At 46.9% G+C, this 24,341-nt stretch overlaps 2 protein-coding genes across 4 annotated transcripts in view; one reads left to right on the forward strand and one right to left on the reverse strand.

Annotated features, from left to right (window-relative positions):
- KATNIP (katanin interacting protein) overlaps nucleotides 1–12,884 on the reverse strand; it is a 201,059-nt gene extending 188,175 nt beyond the window's left edge. For all 3 annotated transcript variants that reach the window (XM_060077977.1, XM_060077978.1, XM_060077979.1), the window contains exon 1: nucleotides 12,820–12,884. In XM_060077977.1, coding sequence (XP_059933960.1) covers nucleotides 12,820–12,826 — 7 coding nt within the window. In that variant the 5' untranslated portion in view covers nucleotides 12,827–12,884. The remainder of the gene's footprint in view (nucleotides 1–12,819) is intronic.
- A 195-nt stretch (nucleotides 12,885–13,079) lies between these two features.
- Nucleotides 13,080–24,341, forward strand: part of GTF3C1 (general transcription factor IIIC subunit 1) — a 72,870-nt gene continuing 61,608 nt past the window's right edge. The window contains exons 1-5 of the mRNA XM_060120301.1: nucleotides 13,080–13,328; nucleotides 15,285–15,494; nucleotides 18,267–18,443; nucleotides 19,183–19,326; nucleotides 20,997–21,093. Coding sequence (XP_059976284.1) covers nucleotides 13,108–13,328; nucleotides 15,285–15,494; nucleotides 18,267–18,443; nucleotides 19,183–19,326; nucleotides 20,997–21,093 — 849 coding nt within the window. The 5' untranslated portion in view covers nucleotides 13,080–13,107. The remainder of the gene's footprint in view (nucleotides 13,329–15,284; nucleotides 15,495–18,266; nucleotides 18,444–19,182; nucleotides 19,327–20,996; nucleotides 21,094–24,341) is intronic.

The raw sequence follows: 24,341 nt of genomic DNA on the forward strand, positions 1-24,341 counted from the left end.
TGAGATTTTTCCAGAGAAGTCCAGGTGTATGAGAAAGCTTCTAATCTTTACATGTTGACAAGTAATTAAAATTTTTTTAGAGCTCTGGACAGGCCCAACAAAAGAGGCCTCTAGTCTCCAACCTAGTAGACAACTAGACAGGAGATGGGAAAATCTCCCACTCCTGCCGTTATTTCCTTATCTCAATGCCATGGACCCTTTTTGGGGAGGGGGAAGGGGGACCTCTTTAAGGAAATATCATCATTAGAACAGAATCTATTAGACAAAGAGCATGACTGTTTGGGAGCCAAGTAAACAAACATTGGCTCTGAGACACATTTTTGTCTTCAAATACTCCATGTGCACCTCCAGGCGGGTTCTGGGCCTTTAAGTTACATCCTGTCTTCTGAAAGCCCGAAACAATATCCCTGTCACTCTTCCTTTGCATTTTCTGTATAACTCAAATTCCCAGGGCCCAGTTTACTGCCAAATTACCTGAGATAAACAAGTCATGCTAAGATTCTCTTTTCCTTTCCAAACCTAAACAGCAGCTGGCAGCTAGAAATGGTTATTTATAACCTGCACACCGTTCTGCGCATTTGCTTGGTTTAGAAATGCTTAGCCGTGCATTCTTCAGCCAGCTTCATAATCAGATGAGAGCCTGGGGACGATGCTGTTCGTTGGCTGAGTGGCTAGGCTCTGGGTCAGCCTGTCTCACTCAGCCACTAATTACCTGTTTGGGAATCCTAAGAGTTCCGATTCCATTTTTAGGGTTAAGATAGTACATGTGAAACACTTAGAACACTGCCCTGCACATAGTAGGTACTTAGCAGTTAGCAGTTTCCTTCCGCAGAAACAGCTGTTTGTGGATCTGAGGGAGTTCCGCTGAATTCTGCTGCCCAAACATATCCTGAATCTGCTCCTTCCTCTCAGTCACCCCTTTGTGTGCCCTGTCATCTTTCCAATAGCCACCTGGTAGGTCTCCACCCTCCACTATTGCTGGCTTTTCCCACTGCAGCCATCTAAAAATAAGGCGTAAGTCCAAGTGATGACACTTGCCTGCCTGACCATCCTCTGGTGTATTTCACTTTGTACATTTCCCTCTTCCCTCCCTCACATTCACACCTCTGCAGCCCCCAGTCTTTCTTCTGCTCCTTGGACTCAGGATCCATTCCTGCCTCCGGGCCTTTGTCCTCATCCCCCTAGGTCCTCTCATGCTGGCTCCTTCTCATCAATCAGATCTCAGCTTAAAGGGACCCACTTGCTCAGAGTGGACTAGCCCCCAATCCTCCCTACTTTAATCTTCTGCATAGCACTTATCTGATCTTTATTTGCTGATGGAGTCTGCCTGCCTCACTAGCTATCAGCTTTGTGAAATCAGAGGCTGCTTGTCTGGCTTTTTTATCACTGAATTTCCCACTGGAACAGTGCCTGAAATGGAGTAGGCGTCAGTAGACATTTCTGAAATCGATGAACGAGTGAATGACCAAATTTCTGAATGGACAATGCTGGAAGGGCAGGAGGCATGATTATGAACTGCTATAAAGACTTCATCTTCTCTTACAATGTGCTTTCCTGACCCTTTCCCCCTGCTCTTTCTGGGATGGTGAAATGAAATATGACAAAGTAAGTTTAATACACCATTGGAGAGCACAGCAACAAAGACCCAACGTAGCCAAAAAGAAATTAAATTAAAAAAATACACCATTGGAGATAATTGGAAAATATTAATTTTTTTCATTTGAAATAGTGAAGATAAGTAAATGCCACACATCTGTAATCTAATCAGTGGTGACACGCTTCCCAGGCGAAAATGGACTTTGGTCTACCTCTGTATCCATCATACAAGCTCCCAAAGGCACTCCCACTCCAAACCCCACCCAGCCCCCTCCTCCCATAGCCCAGCTCCCCATAGAATACAAGTGAGGACACTGACTGCATTTGTGAAAATATGTGTATGTGTGTGTATATCCAAATTCAAGTATCTTTTGAGTATTTTCATCCCCCCCAAAAAAATGATCAGCCAAACAATCTTGGAAAACATGAGACTGGTTCATGAGATCCCCGGAATCCTAAGGAAAAAGATGCATTTGTTCCTCTGATAGCTAATTGTTACTGAGAGCCTATAAAGTGCTGGGCACCATTCTAAGGGCTTTAGATAGATGAATTCACTTGGTTCTCAGAGCAGCCCTATGGGAAGGTCCTACCGTTAACCGAGTCCAAACTTGTTCTGCTCGCCGCACGACAGGCCAATAAGGTGGAGACGAGGTGTTGAGGCAAGAGGTATGACTTTATAAGGAAAGCCAGCAGACCAAGAAAATGGCAGACTGATGTCTCAAAATAACCATCTTATGGGGCCTGGATGCCAGTTTCTTTTATAGAATCAGAGAGGGAAGTAAAGTAAAAAGGCATAATAGGGCTTCCCTGGTGGCACAGTGGTTGAGAGTCAGCCTGCCAATGCAAGGGACACGGGTTCGTGCCCTGGTCCAGGAAGATCCCACATGCCGCGGAGCGGCTGGGCCCGTGAGCCATGGCCGCTGAGCCTGCGCGTCTGGAGCCTGTGCTCCGCAGCGGGAGAGGCCACAACAGTGAGAGGCCCGCTTAACGCAAAAAAAAAAAAAAAAAAAAGGCATAATAGAGAGGGAGAGGTGGCGAGGAAGTAAAGTAAAAAGGGCCATCAGTCTTGCAAAACATCTCCTGGAATGGCCAGCTTTGGTGAGGGGATGTGTTAATTTCAGCCATTCACAGGTGGGCAGGGTCAGATTGTCTCCCAGTGAGCTGAACAAAGGCACTTTAGTTCAACATTCAGGCAGAGGGGCAGGGTTCCCTGAGTCAGGCCATTATGTATGATTATAATAACAAAAGCAATGAAAAGCAAAGGTTAAAGTCAAAGAAACAGATCCAACATGGAGTCCGATTTAGCTCTTCCCAGTTACACTCTATTAATCTCCATTTTACAATTTAAGAGTCTAGGTACTGAGATGAAGTAACTAACGCCCCTCCCCCAGCCGGGATCACATGGCTGGGAAGAGGAGTCGCCAGAAATCGAAGCCCTTTTGACTAACTCCATGAGCTCAGCTTCTTCCACTCCTTTCCAGGATGAGGAAGCCTCAGGTGAGCAACAACATGAAGAGAGGGAGAGGAGAATCTAAATTCTTGGCCCTGGTTTTCATAGTTCCACTCTGCAGGCTTAAAATGAAATCTCCATCCCAGTGGAGGCAGGAGGCAGAACTTCTGCTGCGCAGGCTCATTACGAGAAAGGCTTTGTGGTATGGGTAGGGGTGCCGGACTGAAAGCGATCTGAGCCTTGTTCACCTACTCTTGGGCCGCCCATCGGGGGCTCTTAACTACACGCCGTGCCTCGGCCTCCACATCTGCTACATGACAGTGATCAGACTACATCCAAAGTCACTCGCTGGCCGAACCCAGCCCATATACATTTGTCTGGTCTCCAAACTGTTAAGAAAGATTTTTCTTTTTCCAGCCAACATTTAAAGCTTGGGAGATGTCACATTTAAAAATCCTGAGTTCTGGATTCTTTTGAAAAACTGAAAAATCTGTCAACACAGGACCTGCGTTCCTGTCTGGCAGCCATTGTCAGGAGCTGAGGGCAATGCCCACCAGATGGCATGGTGCCCTCCCATCCCTCCCTGTTCCCCAGTTGCCTCCCTACCACAGAGGTCAAGTCCAAGTTGCCGTTTATCAGCAGGTCTGAGAGGTTTTTCCCTACAGTAAAGATGCAAGTGAAGGTTCATGTGTCCACGTCTCCAGCAAGAGTGAATCATCATAATTATCAAAAGTACTTAACACGTGTACTTCTCATGTGCCAACCCCTGATCTAAGGGCTTGGCAGCTACTAATGTATTTAATTCTCACAACAACCCTAGGAAGTGAATACATTTATTATCCCTATTGTATAGATGACAGAGAGATGGAGGAAGACACGTGCTTCAAGAAATTAGTAGAGGGACTTCCCTGGTGGCACAGTGGTTAAGAATCCGCCTGCCAATGCAGGGGACACTGGTTCGATCCCTGGTCCGGGAAGACCCCACATGCCACGGAGCAACTAAGCCCGTGCACCACCACTACTCAGCCTGCATGCTGCAACTACTGAAGCCCACGCGCCCTAGAGCCCATGCTCTGCAACAAGAGAAGCCACCACAATGAGAAGCCCGCGCAACGCAATGAAGAGTAGCCCCTGCTCGCCGCAACTAGAGAAAGCCCACACCGAACAACGAAGATCCCACACAGCCAAAAATAAATAAATTAATTAATTTAAAAAAAATAGTAGACAACAGATTTCTTTAGGAAATTCTCAGATATGCAAAGTGTATTTAGGTGCTGAAAAAACCCGATGCAAATCAGCATAATGAAATAAACCCTGGCCACTGCCGCCATTATATTACCTGCCTGGTCCCTGCAGGCTTCTAAACTTATGACCTCTCTACAGGATCTGCAATGTTCTGAGATATATCAGCATTCCCGAAATGGGATCCTAGACTAGATCTGTCAAGTCCCTTCCAGCTCTAACCTTCTGTGATTTTATGTCGGTTCATACAATGTATCTAATTAGTTTGGGACCCTTTGGAGTGGAAACACACACACACAATACATTGCAAGTTCACTTAGAGTTTAGAAAAGTGTTGTAGTCCCTGCAGGGGACCTGTGGTTGGTGACTAGACATCTGTGATATTCCAACTTCCTGCCAGGTGCTGCATTCACCTGTAACTTTCCTATCCCCTAAGGACATAAGTCAGGGGCTGTGTCTGGAGAATTCATCAGCTAAGGGTGGTCAAGTTATAATAGCATCGGACTCCAAAATGAGTCGGGAGGTAGGAGTGACAGAGACTTTACTGGGAGAGGGAATGGGGGAGCATAAGAATGCCAACTGAAAAGCTGAGGAAGAGCAAAATAAAACTAGAGGCTCTGGGGTATAGTAAAGGTAGCCAGGCTAGAGTATATTATCAGGACTGCATTGAATTGCTGCAAAGGACAGAGTCTGGAGGAACCATACTTGTCCACCAGAGAAAGAGAAACCAGCTGAGGTCTCTGGAACTTGGCCTGGAGGCTTGTCTACAAGGGCCTTTTCTCTGCTTAATGGAGACCAGCCAGCAATTCACTAAGGAACAAATGGATTCATCTCTTTCCTGGTTACAATGTCAACCCAGCAAATACTCATGGGCATCTCCCTGTGCCAGTCCTTGGGCCAAGTGTTGGGCATGCAAAGGAACAAGAATGGGTCTCTACCCACAGAGGAGAAAGGCATGGAGCCCAGTACCTATGATACAGCGCCATGCCTGAGAGGCCACAGGATTCCACCACGTGGGAGGAATCAGGACTGCAGGTGACATTACTCACTGTAATCTACAGTGTGAAAGTGACATGAAAGAAGGGCACAGTTGGCAGGGAGCACAGCAAAGGCAAGGCAGGGAGGTGGGCAAGGATACGGGGTGCTCAAGAGACGGCCAGCTTTCTGAGGTGGCTTGGCTAGGGGCTGAAATCACAGATGCCTGTAGGGTCAGGCCAATATTCTCAATGCAGGAAGTAAACACTTGATGGCTGGCACCACCAGCCAGAAGACTGAGTCAAACTGTTATCACATGCCCAAGGTCAAGGGGGTGGCCACTGGGGCTGTGTAGGAAGGCAGGTCTACACAGCCCCAGGGCTAAAGCTACCTTTTATCAAGAGACTGAAATGTCCAGGTTTTTATGGTAAATCATTATTTTTAAATGTGGGAAAACACATCTGTGGACCCAGTTCAGCCCAGTATAAAACCTCTGGGCATGAGAGTGGGTGGGTGAGTGTCTAAAGATGAAGAGGGAGACCAACAGAGGGATAGGTGAAAGGAGGGGGACTGCTTCCCCAGGGAAATTCTCCGATTAAAGGTGCTATGTCCACAGGGCAATTGTTAAGGTTACAAGGGTCAGGCTGTTCAAAACCCCATGGGGTGGACTTCCCTGGTGGTCCAGTGGTTAAGACTTTGCCTCCCAATGCAGGGATGAGGTTCCGTCCCTGGTTGGGGAGCTAAGATCCCACATGCCTAGCGGCCAAAAAACCAAAACCTGAAAGAGAAGCAATATTGTAACAAATTCAACAAAGACTTTAAAAATAGTCCCTTTAAAAATAGTCCACATGAAAAAAATCTTAAAAAGAAACACGACGCACAGGCTCAGCGGCCATGGCTCACGAGCCCAGCCGCTCCGCAGAATGTGGGATCTTCGCGGACCGGGGCATGAACCTGTGTTCCCTGCATCGGCAGGCGGACTCTCAACCACTGCACCACCAGGGAAGACCCAACAAATGCTTTCTTATTCCTACATGAAGTGCTCTGTGAACAGCTCCAAGCTCCTCCTTCCAACCAACCATGTTGCTCCTCGTAAGCCCCTCCTACATGGACATAGAGTAGCAGCCACAGGGTCAGATCCAGGAGGGAGCCGAGAAAGTAGTCGAGGACAGTGTCTTTTAAACCAGCCTAACGGGCAAGCCTCACCCGCAGACTCACTCCCCAGGTGTGAGAACCTAGCCACACACTGGCAGGGACAGGGCTGGGCTGGGTCTTTGATGACACACTAGAGTGTAGACTTTATTCAGCTGAGTCCTGCTTCTGCCACCAACTAGCTGTGTGGTGTAAAATGAGCACAATTATGGTATCATATTGAGCTGTCTGAAGGACCAAACTGGGTTTTCTACAGCAGAAGTTGGCACACTTCTCCTGTGAAGGGCCAGACAGTAAATATTTTTGGCTTTGGGGGCCATCTGTTCCCTGTCACAATGAGTCAGATCTGCCACTGAAACATGAAAACAGCCATAGAGTGTTGGTGTGCATTTGTATGCAAATAGGTGTGGCTGTGTTCCAATAAAACTTTATTTACACAAGCCAGCAGTGGACCAGAGTGCTTTGGGTGTGGGGAAGACCTTTACAAATGTTATCTTCCGGGGACCCCCATGTTGGACAATAGTTATCTGTTTATGTGGGGCTTTCTCACTCAACTATGAAGTTCTTCAGTGAAGAGAATAAATCCCCCCCACCACTTTTTTTTTTTACCAGATTAAAACTAAAAGAACAAGTAAAGCACAGTATGGCACACAATGAAGTACGTAGAGGTTTTCAAAATTGTCCCAGTTAATACTAGAGCAGGACTGTAACTTCAAATGCCTACAGAGGCGACTTCCCTGGTGGTCCAGTGGCTAAGACTCCACGCTCCCAACACAGAGGGCCTGGGTTCAATTCCTGGTCAGGGCACTAGATCCTACAGGCCACAACTAAGAGTTCGCATGCCACAACTGAAGATCCCCGCATGCAACAACGAAGATCCCGCATGCCGCAATTAAACCTGGCACAGACAGATAGATAGATAGATAGATAGATAGATAGATAGATAAATATTAAAAAAAAAAAAAAAAAAAAGCCTACAGGGGCCCAGGCAGGTACCATAGGCAATGAGGGAAGCCAGCCAGGTAGAGGCTGTGATGGATTGGAAAGGGCACCTCCCTTCTAGGGGGCAGTCTCCACTTAGCTCCAGCTGAGGGAACTCTTGCCATGCAGAATTTCAATTCAGTGTTAACTTTATTGCTTTTTATTGAGATTGATAAATCGACTTTACTGATATTTTAAGGAAAACACCATAATCAGATTTATGAGAAATCTCCCAATTTTTCAATGTTGACAACTAATTCAAAAAATTAAAAAACATTATGGGCCAAATAAATAGGCCTGTGGGCTGACTCAGCCCAAGACTCTCAGTGTGCAACCTCTGATATAGAGACTTCAGTTTTAAATTTGCTACATTTCTATTTTTTAGGGTTAAAAAATTTTAACTTACATGCTTTTGAAAAATCAACTTTAAAGAAGATTTGGAGAAGACTACAGTAAACTCCCATCTACTCTTCACCTGGATTCAATCTAATTCATCTTGATATCTCTGGATCCCAGTGCACAGAAGGAGCTGAATGTGGTAATTGAAGGAATGCCCCCAAGAAAAATAAGCAAAACAGAGTGTGCCAAGTTCCTGCGAGCTAAAACGACAGGATGGAATGAATGCTGAGGAACAGCAAGGGAAAAGAAATCAATCAGATAAAAGGATGGAAGCAAAGGAGGAAGAACCGACACAAAGACTACATGGACCACATGTTTATTTTGCCTGCTGAATGCTTTCTATGTTTTATTTTATTGTTATTTTTTTTTGCTTGGTTTATTTTAAGTAGGAAGAGAAACAGACAAATCACCAGGAGCCCAGGTAAACACCACAAAAGAACAGAAAAGATCAGACACGGTGACTGGACTTTCAGCAAAACCTAACTAATTCAACCATCACCCATTTTGCAGTTTGGGATTATTTAGACAAGCTAGGCTAAATTTCATCTTGGCATTATTAATTCTTTGAGAAAGTCTGCTAGGCAAATGAACAGTATAAACAGGGGAGACATCGAATATTTGCTCTGGGGGGAACCAAAGCAAATGCCTAGCTTTAAAATCCTTTCTAATTATCTCCATGTGCTGAACTTTTGTCTAATTATTATGTTCCTGGAAAGCTGAGCAGAATTTTTTTTTTTTCTCAGCCATCTCATATTTTAAAAGCAATGGGGGAAATTCGATTTTGACATAAAGATGAACATTTACATAGGCAGGAGACTCACACATTGCCAATTTACTTTCATGTAAATAAACATAGGCAGGAGACTCACACATTGCCAATTTACTTTCATGTAAATAAACCATGTCAAACACTGGGTTTTCTTTTAAACAGAGTGAGCTAATTGCAAAGATTATTATTTGTTAGAGAGCTTCACCATATTCCCTCCTTCCTCTTCTGTCAGCAATGCAGAAGTCTGCACATTGGCAGGTAATGACAGCATCAGCTACCACATAGGTGTGCTTTTTATATGCCAGACTTGGTGTTAAGTGCATTCATGCACTTAACATTGAATTCACAATAATAGATTCACCAACGGATGGGCACACAAAACAAGGTAAGCTTCATCATCACCTCCACTTTATTGACAGGAAAACTGAGGCTCAAAGAGGTCAGAGTACACCGCTGGGATTCAAATCCAGGGCTATTTGGTCTGCAAAACCTATGAATATTACACCACGCTGCATTGCAGAGCCAGATAGAACGTGCTGAGTCAAACCCAATGAGCCAGAAAAAATATTGTGAAAAGCTATGCTGACTAGGACAGGAGGAATAAACTAAACTACAATCCAGTTTAGGGATACTTAGCAGACATTTAAGCTTTTGTGGGTTTAGGAAGTAAACACCTTTCTAACAAGACTGGACTTATCTGGACTTATCTATCTAGTTGGCTAGAATCAAAATTCATCACAGTATGCCTCACTTTACCCAATAGATATGTGCCTGGAAAATTGTGCAGAGATCAAAGTTTTAAAAATTGCAAAGGAAAAAAAAATTGCAAAGGAAAAAGGGATCCTTTGGATGCTAAATCTGATCTTAGGGCAAACACTTTCTTAGAACAAATTTTTCCTTTTTGTAACCAATCTGAAAATGGACAAGTTCCTCCACTGGGCCATAATGCTCAGGAGCACTGAGATAATAACAGTTAGAACTGACTGAACAGACTTCTTGAAAATGGTCTACAGCAATGTTTCTCAAAGTGTGTTCCACAGATCCTGGGAGGAAGAGGGGTTCCCAAGGACAAGTATTATCTTCATCATAATTCTAAGACTTTTTCATTGTGTTGGTATTTGCACTGATGATGCAAAAACAACAGTAGGTAAAACTACTGATAGCTTGAGTGGCTACAAGGCAGCGGCACCAAACCGTATCAGTAGTCATTATACTCTTTAGTGCCATGTGCTGACAATAAAAAAACAAAAAAACATTTTCACTTAAGAATGTCCTGATGAAACAGTAGAAATTAATTTGATTAAACCTGAACCCATGAGAACACATCTTTTAAATATTTTGTGTGAAAAAATGCAAAGTACACATAAAGCATTTCTGCTATAAGCCAAAGTACAAGAGTTGATCCTAGAAAACACTTGTGTGTTTAAGTTGCCAGCTGAAGTAGCCACATATTGTATCAAATGTCATGTCTACTTGAATGAACAACTAGTGGACAAACTATAGTTATTCAGACGTGAGTATCTGGCAGACATTTTCTTAAATACAAAAGTGAGCATGTCACTTCAAGGAAACAACTGATGGTATTTGTTGTCAATGATAAAATTCAAGCTTTCAAGTGAAAACAAGTAGGAAACTTGTTTCCAGTACTTTGAGTTTAATAGCTTTCCAATACTTAAACTCTTTTTTTTAAAAAAGGGATATGAAGGAATGTGATTTTTTGATATTGTGTAATGACATGCCATTTAATATTGTATTTCCAATGTCAACATTTAGAAGATCTGCATAACTCAGTGAACTTTCCAAATGACCAATGCCTAATGTTACGGAATCATACATGGGTAAAATATGCAATCAAAGGGCAAGATAGACCAATGGGCTTTAATGTAAGAGTACAAACAAAAGTTCACCAATATGGTTTCAGATGCCACATTGTGACTAACCTTTGAGAAATTACCACTTGCTAAGTTTCAGAATACTATCAAAGAAGAATGTTTACAGCTATCTGAAAAGACAATTAAAATACTCCCTGTTCCAAAAAAAATGTCTGTGTGAGGCCCCATTTTCTTCAAATATATCAGCCAAAATAACAACACAACAGTTTGGTTGCTGAAGCAGAAACGAGTCTAGCTATTTCCTATTAAACCAGATATTAAAGAGATTTAAGAAACTCTAAAACAATATCATGCTTCCTACTAACCTTTCTGGTGGGAAATATAGCCACTTTTCAATAAAAAGTATTATTTATGTTCAGAAGTAATGCATTCATTATTGCTTTTAAATGAGTTGATAAATGACAAATGTCTTAAGATTTTCTTGGCTTTAATTTCTGATATGGTAAATATCAAAGATATAATACATACAAAGCTCTCTTGAGGTAAGAGCATAAAGGCATCCTGAGACCAGAAAGATTTGAGTACTGTTGTTCTACAGCAACATTACATTGACCTTTCCACTGGGCAAACTGGTGAATGACATTTTATACTACCTCTGAAGTACAAAGGGCAAAGATGTCTTTTAAGCACATAACAGATTGTTCAATTAAAATTTTTTTCCACAGTGTTAAGCAGATATCACAAAAGAACAACATTTCCCAGAAGTTAGGCACAGTGGTATAATGAGAAAAATTATGTGGATTCTGGCTGACTCTTCCCCTTTATAAAATGAGATATCAGGGTAGCCTATTTTTAGAATCATAGAATTCTATGATTCTTATCAGGGATCCCTAAATGATGTCCCACAGGCTGCATCTGGCCTTCAGACTGATTGGCCATTGTGGCATTTTTGAGAAGCACCCCAGGAAACTAATTGGTTGGAGCTGAGTGAGAAGCTTCCCTTTCAGAAAAGAAATTGACTTTTAATCAAAAAAGAAATTGACTTTTAATCACAGCCCAATCCAGCTCACCAGACTTGCCCCTGCAAATATCTGCATTTGCAACTTCTGGAATGAAGGGCTTCTAAAATCCCCTTCAAATCTCAAACTCCCTAATTCAGCTCCAGAGACAGTGTCCGGGTTCCTTACTCAGTCTGCCACTTGATGACTTTGATTTGGGGCAAGATACTTCACTTCTCTGAGCCTCAGTATCCTCATTTGTAAAATGGTATAACACTGACCTCAAAAGACTGTTATGACGCTTATCGAGTTGCTTGACAACATTTAGAGTTCCTGGCACTGAACAGTATCATTAACATCAAAGCACAGAAAGAGAGTCTCCCCCGCATCCCCCTTACCAAGTCCCATTTCCCAGTAGCTGATGACTGCATTCCCCATGATGGTGCTTACTTCCATACCAACTCCTGTATTCCACAGTTCCACGCCCCAGGATACACAAGAACCCACCCCCCACCTCTATTTGTCTTTCCCACCCTAGACCAAGATAAATGGAATACTGCCTGCCATATCAGTAAACAAAGGATGTCACAGTCATCAGCAATTGCAGCCCTCAAACAGGAGCCGGTGAGCCCTGAGGGAACTCCGGAAGAAAAAGAATATCTGCCATTTAGCACCCATCAGACTGCAGCCACTCCCTACATACTGAACCCAAATAGCTGAGGTGCACATCGAAGGAATGATTTCAGTGAACCCAGACTCTTGCATCTTCCCATACACAGAAAAGCGCTGAATTCCTTAACTTGGGGTATCTGGCTTTCTTTAATTAACAATAATCTTAAAAAAAAAATAAAAATAAAATTTAAAAAAAAACAATAATCTTTCGACGTTCAGACTCTTGCATCTTCCCATACACAGAAAAGCGCTAAATTCCTTAACTTGGGATATCTGGTTTTCTTTAATTAACAATAACCTTTTGACGTTCAGACTACCTGCCCTTTGTTGCAAAACTCCTATATATCCGGGCTCCCCCCACTTGCCTCCTCTGAGCAGTTCTCTCAGGTTACTTGAGATGCTGCCTAGCGGGGTTGAAGTTCTAAAAACTCCCACCAAATAAAACATAACTCTCAACTTTTAGGTTGTGAATAATTTTTCAGTCGACAACCTTTCCTCTGATGCCCTGGCCAGTACGCGGTTCCAACACAACCACAGGCAGCACAGTGACCAAATCACTGACCACTCCCCCCAGCCTCCTCTTCCCATCCCGGACCACTAAGGCTCCCTTTCCCTCAGACGGAGACCACCTTGGGTCAGGCAGTGGTGGTACAGGGGTCTGTGGCCTAGGGCTCTGCCCGGGTCGGGGGGACCCTCAGGAGAGATGGGAGAGTAACTGCCCGACCTCCCGGGGGGGGGCCCATGAACACTCACCGTCCATCCCTAGAGGCGGCGGTTCCGGGTGCTCGAACCGGAAGCGGCCTCTACACTATTTGCAGTTCCCCTGGTTACTGCGGGGCTCCGGACCAATGGCAATGGAGTTACACGGAATGAACCCTCCCCCAAAGGGAGTGACAGCACGACCATGCTCTGGATCTCCTCCTCCGGTCCCCGGATCCGCTCCGCCTCCCTGGCTGCCAGTCGTTGTGCGCAGGCGCTCTGGACCAGGGCCCTTGGCGGCGTGGTGCGCAGGCGCCCCGGGTGCTGCCAACTGAAGTAGCAATGGACGCGCTGGAGTCGTTGTTGGACGAGGTGGCCCTGGAGGGGCTTGATGGCTTGTGTCTTCCCGCGCTTTGGAGCCGTCTGGAGACGCGAGTGCCGCCCTTTCCGCTGCCTCTGGAGCCCTACACGCAGGAGTTTCTGTGGCGGGCTCTTGCCACGCACCCGGGCATCAGCTTCTACGAGGAGCCTCGGGAGAGACCAGATCTCCAGCTCCAAGACCGGTCAGCGGCCTGGCTCTGCGGGCGGGCGGGGGCACAGACCCGGGTCTGATGGAGCTGCGAGGGGGCCAGGTTCTTACGGGAGGGGAGAAAAAGGAGTGGAGCGGAAGAAAGACCCGGAGTCTGATGGAGGCGCAGAGAAAGGCTGATTTGGGGTCCCTCAGGCCTGGCAGGACCCAGGCGTCTGATGGAGTTGGGGGGGGGTCATCTGGTGATGTTCCATTATGTTCGTGTGTGTTTGGAGTGGTGGTGAGCAGGGCTGGGAGGATATTCTTTGGGTTTCAGAGAGTATTTCCTCTGAAGTGGAGCTTAGGATTGCAGCAGGAAGGCTGTTCAGCTCAAGACTGGAGACAGTTGAGTTCTACAGAACAGCATTCATTCATTGCTGGATTAGAGAGCCTAAGGCAACTAGAGATCTTCACGTCGGCAAGCTTAGCAACAACAAGAACAATAATAATAGCTAACATTTATTTAGTGCTCGTTATGGCCTCGTACTATTCTAAGATCTTGTTCCTGGAGTTTCAGGAGACTGAACCCACTTCATTCTCACAGTGACTCTGTGAGGAAGGTGCTCTTAGCTTCCCCATTTTTTTCTTTTTTTGGCTGTGCCACGGGGCTTGCGGGATCTCAGTTCCCCATTCAGCACCGAGTCCTCACCACTGGACTGCCAGGGAATTCCCAGTTATCTTCCCTATTTTGCAGAGAAGGAAACTGAGTGATAGAGATTAAGTAACCCGTCCAAAGTTATGGATATTGTGACTGAGTGTTGACTCAACCCAGGCCGTCTGTCTCCCAAGTCTGTGCTCTTAAGCCATATTGTGAGGGTCGGGAGGGGTTCCCAGAGGTAATACTGTCTAAAACAAGACTTAAAGGTTGGATTTAGGTAGCCAGTTGGCAGAGTATTCCAAAGGAAGAGAAGTACTTTAAGTTGGGTTGAAGTGTAGAACTGGAGATAGTGAATGAGGAATAATAGTTCACATTTACATATATGCTTATTGTAAGCAGGAACTGTTCTAAGATCCTAACGTATAGCAAGTTATTTAAGTTTTACAACAACCTTAGGAGCTGGATATTCTTATCTCCATTTTCCTGAAGAGAAAATTGAGACGCAGAGAGGGTCATCAACCCAGAATCTGAACCCAGACTGGGAGAAAGTGGTACCAAGGAGGGGAAGGAGGGACTTTATTGGAGGTGGGGAGTGGCAGTCATAACTTTAGATTTTTTTTTTTTTTTTTTTTTTGCGGTACGCGGGCCTCTCACTGTTGGGGCGTCTCCCGTTGCAGAGCACAGGCTCCAGACGCGCAGGCTCAGTGGCCATGGCTCACAGGCCCAGCCGCTCCGCGGCATGTGGGATCTTCCTGGACCGGGGCACGAACCTGTGTCCCCTGCATCGGCAGGCGGACTCTCAAACACTGCGCCACCAGGGAAGCCCATAACTTTAGTTTTGATCTTATCAAATCTGAGGCGTATACAGTTGAAGGCAGGATTAGTGTTTGGGGGAAAAACAGGACTGAGGATTTGATGGTGAGAATTGTTAACGTGCAAATGATAATTGAAACCATAAAAATGGATGGAAGTAGGAGAGGGATAACTAGAGAGATGTGGAAAGGTATCATCTTAAAGTAGGGAAGCCTTGAGTCATTAAGTCCAAACTTGATGGTTTGGAGACCAGGCACTGGATTGGGGGGAAAACAAAAGGCCATGACTTGGGCCAGGAAGGTGGTTCTGGTTTCAGCATTCAGCGTCCGGGGTGGATTCAGAGGCTCCTAGAAAAATCTCTTGTCTGGGATAGAGAGGCAGGGATGCTGCTTGTTAAGATGACCTGCGTTTGGAAGACGGGTGCGACCAGGTGATCGCACTTACTCTCTCCGACTTCTGCCAGAGGTTGTCAGAAGAACACGCCAAACGTGTTATTTCTGAGGCTGGGCTGTGGTTTGATATCTGTGATCTCCCCCTTAGGTATGAAGAAATTGATTTGGAAACTGGCATTTTGGAGTCCAGGAGGGACCCGGTCCCTTTGGAGGATGTCTACCCCATTCATATGATCTTGGAGAATAAAGATGGCATCCAGGGCTCATGCCAGTACTTTAAGGAGAGGAAAAACATTACCAGTGACATCAGGACCAAGACGTTACAGCCCCGCTGTACGATGGTAGAAGCCTTTGGCAGGTAACTGATTTGCATCATGGGAAACTTGTGGGCATCTTCATGCTTTAAGTTGGGGGTGTGGTCAGAGCACCACAACTGGCGTGCCGCCCTCGTGCCCATCAGAGTGCGTCGGCCCTACCCCAAGCCAGTCCTCGGCCTTTACCACTCCCCTCCTCTTGGGGCTAGTTTTGCTGGGGGGTGGGGTGGGGCGCTGCCTTTCTTTTCCCTTTGTGTCCACAGGCCGCCTGGCCCTTTGGGCAGGGCAGGCAGCTGTCATTTGGATTGGTGCCTTTCACTCTCTTGTCCAGGCTGCGTCCTCTGCTGCCCAGCCATAGTTTTGTGAGTCTTCAGTCAGGGTCCCAGTTTCCCAGGCTGCCTCAAGCCCCTCGCTCCATCCCCACCTCCCTTCCTAGTTGACAGAACAGGGAGAAGCTTCCAGTGTGAACTCTTCTAGTTGCCACCTTCTTCCTCAGCTTGCAGGCTTGCCTGTATTTCTCTCCCCCTCCCTCACCTCAGGGGGGATGGGAAGCCTGGCCCTGCCTCGGGCAGTCATCTGGATGCTTCTCTTCCTCCGTTTCCCCCCGTACCTCGTGCTCTTTCTCACCTCTGTCAGCTAGCTCCTCTTTCTCCTTTATTTGCAGCTTTTGCCTGTTGACCAGTACTTTCTCGTCAGCCCATTACCATGGCTCGTTCATCTTAAAACAAGACCTTTTGGCCTTGGATCCCCCGTAGCTGTGATTCTGTTGCTGCAGCCATGCTTCTTGGAAGAAACAGCTATACTCACTTCTTCTCCCTCTTGACCTCCCCTCCCCTCCCCTCCTCTGGCTCTGGAGCTTTGCAGCGTCTGCTTCCTGACCCTCCCCCACCCGGCTTCCTGCTAGCTCAGGAAGAGCTCTCCCTGGTGACTGCACACACGCTCTCTTCACACACATAGGCCTGAACTTGGGCTCCTCGTACATGTCATTCCATGACCTTGACCACAGTTGTGGAATCCCAGAGTAAGTGTTCCTTTTCTTGTCTTTCTCTTCAGTAGACTCTGAGCTCCGTGAAGGCAGATGCAGTTTTTATTTATCTTGGCATCTCCGGTACCTTGCATGGCGCTTCGTCAGTGTTGGATAACCTCTGTGATGACCAGGGTCAGCAAAGTGGGCCTCGGGCGGGAGTCCTAGAGTCAGCTACTGGGAGATGTTGGAGTTGTGATAGGACAGGGGAGTAGACCACGCTGAACACAGTCTTAAAGCAGCAAATCAGCTCCCCTGTTTTCAAACTTTTCTCTTCTCAGCTGACCTCTTGCAATTTAACGTAATGAGCCTGTTTCGAGACAGAGAACACAGGTCCTAAGTTTGTAACACACAGACACAGAAAAGTAGACTTTCTGTCCGTCACGTGTATTCACAGCCTAACATTCTTTTTGAAGATGGACCATACAGACCCTGTGACTATGCAGAAGACTAATTATGGGTCACAGGCAATGTGAAAGAAGCTGCAGTTAAATGAAAATGTAGACATGGCAATGGGCGGTTCCTCCTCTTTTTCCTTTTTGCCTGTTCAGTGGGAGCAATAACGTCATCTGGTATTGGGTGGCAAGGGGGGGCCAAGAGGAGGAACCGTCAGACTGAGCGATGTGACTGCAGACAGGCCTTGGGATCAGGCATCTGTAAACCACAGGCTGGGAGCAGTTGATGGTGGCTCTAGGTGGGAGGGGTTGGGAGCCCTTGGGCTCTAATATGGACCCTTGGTGACTCATTCCCCTGGGAGAGGGAGCTCCTCTAGCTGGTGCGTCTCGATGCCAAGGAGTGAGTACAGATGGCTTCTCTGCCAGCCCACCCTTGTGGGATCTCTGGCAGGGCCAGGACCTGAGACAGTCTGCACAAGATGGCCATTTAAGTCAGCAGGTAAGGCGCCAGGGTGGAGTCTCCATCTTCAGCGCCGTAGACTGTTCGACCTCAGCAGAGAAGTCAGTTTTCCCAGCTGCAACATCTCGAAGCACCTGGCTGGGAAGCGTTCTTGGCCTCTTTTTCGGGCATTATTTTTCACACACCAAGGCAGTAGGAGGAACTAATGATTTGTCCCAAGGCTGGTCTCCAACAGGCTGCAGGTCCACTGATGACACAGGGCACTGTTTTTGATTCTGAAGTTTGTTTTATCCATCCAGTTCAGTAGGCAAGTTTGTTCACTTATTAGATATTTACAGAGACCCTGCTGTGCCCCAGAACCATTCTAGGCCCTGAGGATGTCTTGGGGACCCTGATGACAACCTGCCCCCTCTTAGGGCACTTATTGCAGAAATGTGTACCCAAAAAAGCGGCCATTTCTGAGAGTGCCAGGTGCCATGGAGAGTCTGGAAATGGTCAGAGGCGGGGGATAGACTCTGGTTAGCATTTTCAGGAAGACCTGAGGTGTTGGTATCTGAGCAGTGGCCTGAATGATGAGAATCAGTGGCCTGAAGACGTGAGGCTAGAGCAGCCGGGCAGAGGACCAGCGGGGCTGTTGTGGATGCAGGGCAGGGCCGTGGGGGTGTGTAGGATGGGCCAGGCCCTGGTTGGGAGTCGGGGGTATGGCCTGAGGGCCCTGGCCAGAGGGGGAGGGCTCTGAGCAAGGAACTGGTGAGACTGGCTCTGTTCCCCCTGAACGCTCTGTGGTTCTAGGATGGAAACCTCCTTAACTGGGGGATTGTGAACTTCCAAGAAGAAGTAGGAAATGATGGTTCACTAAGGTTCTGCTTTTTTATATTTCGATTTTCTTAAAAATCAATTACAGTTATTTCTTCCTGTGGTGGCTTCTGATTTGCAGGTGGCGGAAGAAACTGATCATCGTTGCCTCCCAAGACATGCGGTACCGGGCCTTGATTGGCTTGGAGGGTGACCCCGACCTGAAGCTCCCCGACTTCTCCTACTGCATTTTGGAGCGATTAGGCCGGTCCCGGTGGCAAGGGGAGCTCCAACGAGACCTCCACAGCACTGCTTTCAAGTGAGGGGATGCTTTGCTTCTCTGCTGGAAATGCTGGGGCTCCCTGATCATTGGGCCCTGCCACCTGGGCAGTCCCCACATCCATGGTGATTGGAAGCACGATGCTTTCTCATTGAAGAGACCCTGGAAAAAAGACCAAGAAAAGGGGACTCCCTGGCAGTCCAGTGGTTTAGACTCTGCCTTTCCATTGCAGGGGGGCATGGGTTTGATCCCTTGTCTGGGGAACTAAGATCCTGCATGCCTCATGTTGCAGCTGAAAAAAGAAAAAAAAGAAAGAGAGACCCTGGGGTGACCATAGAATTTATTGTCCAAACCAGACATTTTGAGAGTGGAAGGTGGAGCTGACCAGAAGGGACGCCAAGGCAATGGGCATAAACTGAGACCACCTGGCGAGCCAGAATGCATGGCAACCCTAGTTATTGGCCGCTATGTGATTAGAGACCCATGTCTGATTAGCTCCTTGCTCATATAACCCTTACTGTCTCCCGCGCCAGCCACCCTTTCCCACTCCATTTCCCCTCTCCTCTACCCCCATCTCCCCATCCACCTCTCTTGGGGGTCTGGAGTGTGCCTTAGGCTGAGGCACGGCTGTTCTTTCCAAGGCCATTGTCACATAGCAACTGTTCTCTTAGGTTGGCTGGATAGGAGGTGTGTGTCTCTGGTGTTCATGTCCTCCACACTGTGGGGTGAAAGCAACCAACAAAGCAAAATGACCGCCCACTCTCTTCCTCTCCTCCAGGGTTGATGCTGGGAAGCTCCACTATCATAGGAAAATTTTGAACAAAAATGGGCTCATTACGATGCAGTCACATGTGATCCGATTACCCACCGGAGCCCAGCAGCACTCAATCCTCCTCCTCCTGAATCGGTTTCACATGGACAGGTACAGTGTGAGACACCAGAATGCTCCCTTACCTCTGTCTTTCAGCCATGTGTATTATACCTTTAAGGATCCTAGAGGCCAAACCAGAATATGACTAGCTTTTAAAAAAAGATATTTACCACCTATTTTGGATTATGAGAATAAGTCTTGCTTATTTAGAAAATCTGGAAATTATATAGAAAAGATACCTATCACCCCACAGCCCAGCAATAGGAACTGTTAACATTTTGGTGAAATTTGGGAGTGTAAAAGTAAATAAGTCAAATTTGATTTGTTATGGTGGCAGAGTTCTGTGGGTAGAAGAGAACAATGGACTAAGTCAAGATCTGTGTTTAAATCTTTGCTCCTGATTTGGGCAGGATCACGTGACCTATCTGAACCACTGTTTCCTCTTCTGCAGAATGGCCATGACAAAGCTTGGTACTAGTTCATACGCAGTGAATATCTGTGCCTTCATCTATTCTTTCATTCATTGAAAGGCAGTAAAAATGGAGAAGTGGGCGTCTCTGGATCCCATATATATGCCCTCCCTGCTGCTAAACCTGTTGGCAGTTAAAGCCCAGTTCACCTTCCCCAGCTGTATGACAATACCTTCCTGTCTGCCCCTCCTCCAACACCCCCCCACCCACACACAGCTAGGGTAGCCCTTGGCTCCTTTAATAGCTTCCTTTGGCATCCATTAGCTTGTAAGCATTTATTATGACATCCACTTCACAATAAAAGTGCAAAGGAAGGGAAAGTCAGTCATGCCAGTGAAGTGAGAGATAGAAACCAGGGCTTCAGAATCAGAGAGGTGTCCTGGTTACTGCAGAGGGCACTGTATTTCGAGGAAGAAGACCTGGGTTCACATTTTGTGCCTGAATTTTAGAAAAGCTTAACTTCTTTATGAAATAATCCCTATCCTTTCTTACCAAGTGATTTATAAGGAAATACGTTGGTGCTTCCTAAACCTTAAGGTATTGTCAACTCAAGAAATATTCACAATCTAAAAGTTGAGAGTTATGTTTTATTCGGTGGGAATTTTTAGAACTTCAAGTCCAGGGCAGGTAGTCTGAACGTCAAAATATAATTGTTAAAGAAAACCAAGTTAAGGAATTTAGCGCTTTTTTGTGTATGGCAAGGTGCAAGAGTCTGGGCTCACTGAAATCATTCATTTGATACGCACCTAAGCTATTTGGGGCCAGTATCCTGTGTTTTCACATCGTGAGTTTCCTCAGGGCCCACCATGGGGAGTGGCTGCAATCTGATGGCTGCTAGATGGCAGGTATTCTTTCCTGAGTTTCCTCAGGGCTCACTGGCTCACCTTGGAGGGCTGCAATTGCTGATGACTGTGACATCCTTTGTTTACTGATATGGCAGGCACTATTCCGTTTATCAGTATGATCAAAAGATGTAAGGCATTTTAAAGAATCATCTCTTGAGAGTTTTAGCCAGAGGCTAGTCTATACCCTGCCACTAGCTCGGTGACCTTGGCCGTGAGACTGAACCACTCAGAGCCCCAGTCTTTCCAGCTGTAATGGACAAGGAGTTGGGCTGGATGTTCTCTGAGACCTAAGACCACAAGGTTCTGTAGTTTGATATGTTGTCATTTAAATCTTGTCATCTTTAAAAAACAGGCAGTCTTTAGCAATAGGTCTGGGAAAAAATGAAGTGTTTTATGTTTCTCACAGGAGGAGCAAGTACGACATCCTTATGGAGAAGCTCTCAGCTGTGCTGAGCACACGGAGTAACCGGACAGAGACACTGGGGAAGCTGAGGGAGGAACTGGTGAGCTGCCCCTGCCCGTGTGGGGGGCTGGATCCATTTGTAACGCAGTGGGGAGCCTTGTCAAGTGTAGATTTCAGTGCACTGCAGTTGAAAACCCTGTCGTGGACTTGACCATCCCTGGCTGTTAGCGAGTTCCAAGCCTGTTCTGCCCGCCGCACAACAGGCCAGTAAATCGGGAGACGAGGTGTTGAGGCAAGGGAGAATGACTATTCGGAAAGCCGGCAGACCGAGAAGATGCGGACTGGGGTCCCCATAGACCATCCTCTCCCGGTCTGGATGCCAGGTTTTTTTTGTTTGTTTTTTTAAATATTTGTTTATTTATTTATTTGGTTGCACTGGGTCTTAGTTGCAGCAGGCAGGCTCCTTAGTTGTAGCATGCAAACTCTTGGTTGCGGCAGGTATGTGGGACCTACTTCTGTGACCAGGGATCTGAACCCGGGTCCCCTGCATTGGGAGTGGAGTCTTATCTACTCCGCCACCTGGGAAGTCCCGGATGCCAGTTTTTTTTATGGAACAGAGCTGGGTAGGAGGTGAGGAAGTAAAGTAAAACGGCCATTAGTTTTGCCTGGCTTGGCCAGCATCAGGGAGGGGATATGTTAATTTCTTCTTTTCTGCAGCCATTCACAGGTGGGCAGGGTCAGATTGTCTCCCTGTGAGCTGAACAAAGGCACTTTAGTTCAGCTTTCAGGCAGAGGGGCAGGGTTCCCTGAGGCAGGTCATTATGTATGATTATAATAACAAAAGCAAGAAAAGCAAAGGTTAAAGTCAAAGAAACATCAACATGGAGTCAAAATTGGCTCTTCTCTGTTACATAGCCATGAAACAAGCAGAACTTTCCTTTGCTTTATTTACAGAATGAAAAAGGGCTCAGTCTTTAATTTAAGTCCTTCCTGCTCTTGGGTGGCCTCCAGTTTTCCCGGGGATTTGCGCCAAGTCCTGCTATAAACGTTCCTGTGGAATGGTGAATCTGAGCATTTAGATTTACTTTCGTAATCAAGCCTGTAATTTTGTTCCCAGTGGTTTTATGCTGAAATAACAGAGTGACTACTGAGAAGGAGGAGAGACAACACAGGGAGAAAAGCAGTTATGGACCTGCTTCATCTTTGGGTCCAGGAACAGAGGCAGTGATGAAGTGAGAGTGGGAGGAAGAAAGCGCAGGGGTGATGCTGCTTCCGGTCTGATTTGAGCCCTCTTCGGTAGAAGTTAGGAAAGAGCCAGCACTGGAAACGGGAGGAAAGTAAGACGGCCCTGTAGGTTAAACAGTAGGATTTGAAGTCAAGATTTGGGGGTGATAGTAATTAGTCCCCAAAGGAGCATGGTTTGGAGTCTGGTTGTAGACTCCAGGTTGTAGACTCCAGGTTGTAGACTCCAGGTGGTAGACTCCAGGTTGTAGGCTCCAGGTTGTAGGCTCCAGGTTGTAGACTCCAGGTGTAGACTCCAGGTGTATACTCCAGGCTGTAGACTCCAGGTTGTAGACTCCAGGTGTAGACTCCAGGTGTATACTCCAGGCTGTAGACTCCAGGTTGTAGACTCCAGGTGTAGACTCCAGGTGTAGACTCCAGGCTGTAGAGTCCAGGTTGTAGACTCCAGGTTGTAGACTCCAGGTGTAGACTCCAGGTTGTAGACTCCAGGTAGATCCTTCTTGTTCCTCACCTTGTGCTGCCCCCGGGGGGCTCTGCTCTCTGATTTCACTGCGCTGAGGGAAGGGCTCTCTCCCCTCCTGCTAAATGCACTGTATGCCCAATTCTCTTTAAAGCAGAGGTTATAAACCAAAGCTTGTGGGTCAGATTCGGCCTGCACATTATTAAAAAGAACTTTGACCTAGCATCTTTTAAAAATTGAGATTTTGCCTCAAAATTTAGGTTACCAGCTTCCCTTGAAATATCAGAGGCTCTGGGCAGCCTGGGCCCGTGGTCTCTTGTGATAGCGGTTACCTGGAGCTGGCTGTGTGCTGGCTGCCCACCCCGGGCCCCTTACCTCCTGTCAGCTCTCAGACACGCAGGCAGTGCCATTTGTCACCCTATGAGCACTGCTGTTCAGGAGGAGAGAACTATTTCTCAGTAACTGAGTGTCTGTCAAAAGTGGGGAATAAAAGGTAGACTGATAAGGCCTCTTCCTGAGAGGCCCTAGTCAAGATGAAGGAAACTCCTACAAGCGCAAAGAAATATCTGCCCGCTTTGTTCTTTATATTGTTCGTCCAGCCCGTGCAGACACTGAAGATCGAAACCCTCTGCCCTGCTGAGGCACTCAAGGGTAGAGAAACTGAGCAGTCTCAGGCCAACGCTGTGGACGATCTAAGTGACAAGATTTGACTGATACAGGACACTGTTTATTTATTTATTCATTCAACAAATACTTTAGTGAGTATCTGTTTGGAGTCAGAACTGTGTTTCGCACCACCGTGGCAAAAATGAACGAGGATGACAGTCTTACACCATCGCAGAGCAGTCTAATTGGAGGGGCTGGCATGTGACCACACACTCAGGCCAGACTGCTCCTTGGAAGGATGTGTTGGAGTTGCGTGAAAGGAGAGATGGGAAAAGCTTGGTAGTGCCAGTTCCAGTTGAGCTGGGCTTTGAAGATGAAGTCAACATCATCCGACAGAGGAGAGACTATCTTTCAGGCAGAGGAGACGGGCTGGAGCAAAGGCGTGGAGCTGTGGGAGGTGATGGGCTGTTTCCGAGGTTGGCAGTGACACGGGGCAGCCAGGCGGCAGCGTGCCCGGCGGGAGTAGTGAGAGACGTGGCTGGAAAGGAAAGTTGGAGCCAGATAAGGAAGGTCTCGAGTGCCAGGCTGAGGACTTGGGTTTCACCCTTTAGCCTGGTGAACTGCAGTTTGAGTGTTGGGGAGATGAACTGATGGATGGGGAGGGGATTGGAGGCAGGGCGGGGACGTGGGTGCTGTGGCCTCAGGTAGGGTGGGGGACGCCTTGAATTGTTGGCGATATTTGGGGGTGGCACTAGCAGGACTTGGTGAGTGACTGAAGCCAGGGTGTGGGTGTCGGGTGTGGGGAGAGATGAAGGAGAAGGACTCTGTTGTCTAGCTTGAGTGGCAACCCCTCCCTGGGGTGGACCAGAGCTGGAGGGCGGGCTCCTGAGGGCAGGGACCACACCTGCCAACCCCCCACCAAGAGGACGGCCTGGCCCACGGAGACGCTGAGCCCAGATTTGTTGAACGAGTGTACAATGACAGTAGAGAGTTCAGAAAGAGGAATGAGTTTGCCTGAGATTGAGGCACATGACAAATTT

Source organism: Mesoplodon densirostris, chromosome 16 (assembly GCF_025265405.1).
Source record: "Mesoplodon densirostris isolate mMesDen1 chromosome 16, mMesDen1 primary haplotype, whole genome shotgun sequence".
Lineage (NCBI taxonomy): Eukaryota > Metazoa > Chordata > Mammalia > Artiodactyla > Ziphiidae > Mesoplodon > Mesoplodon densirostris.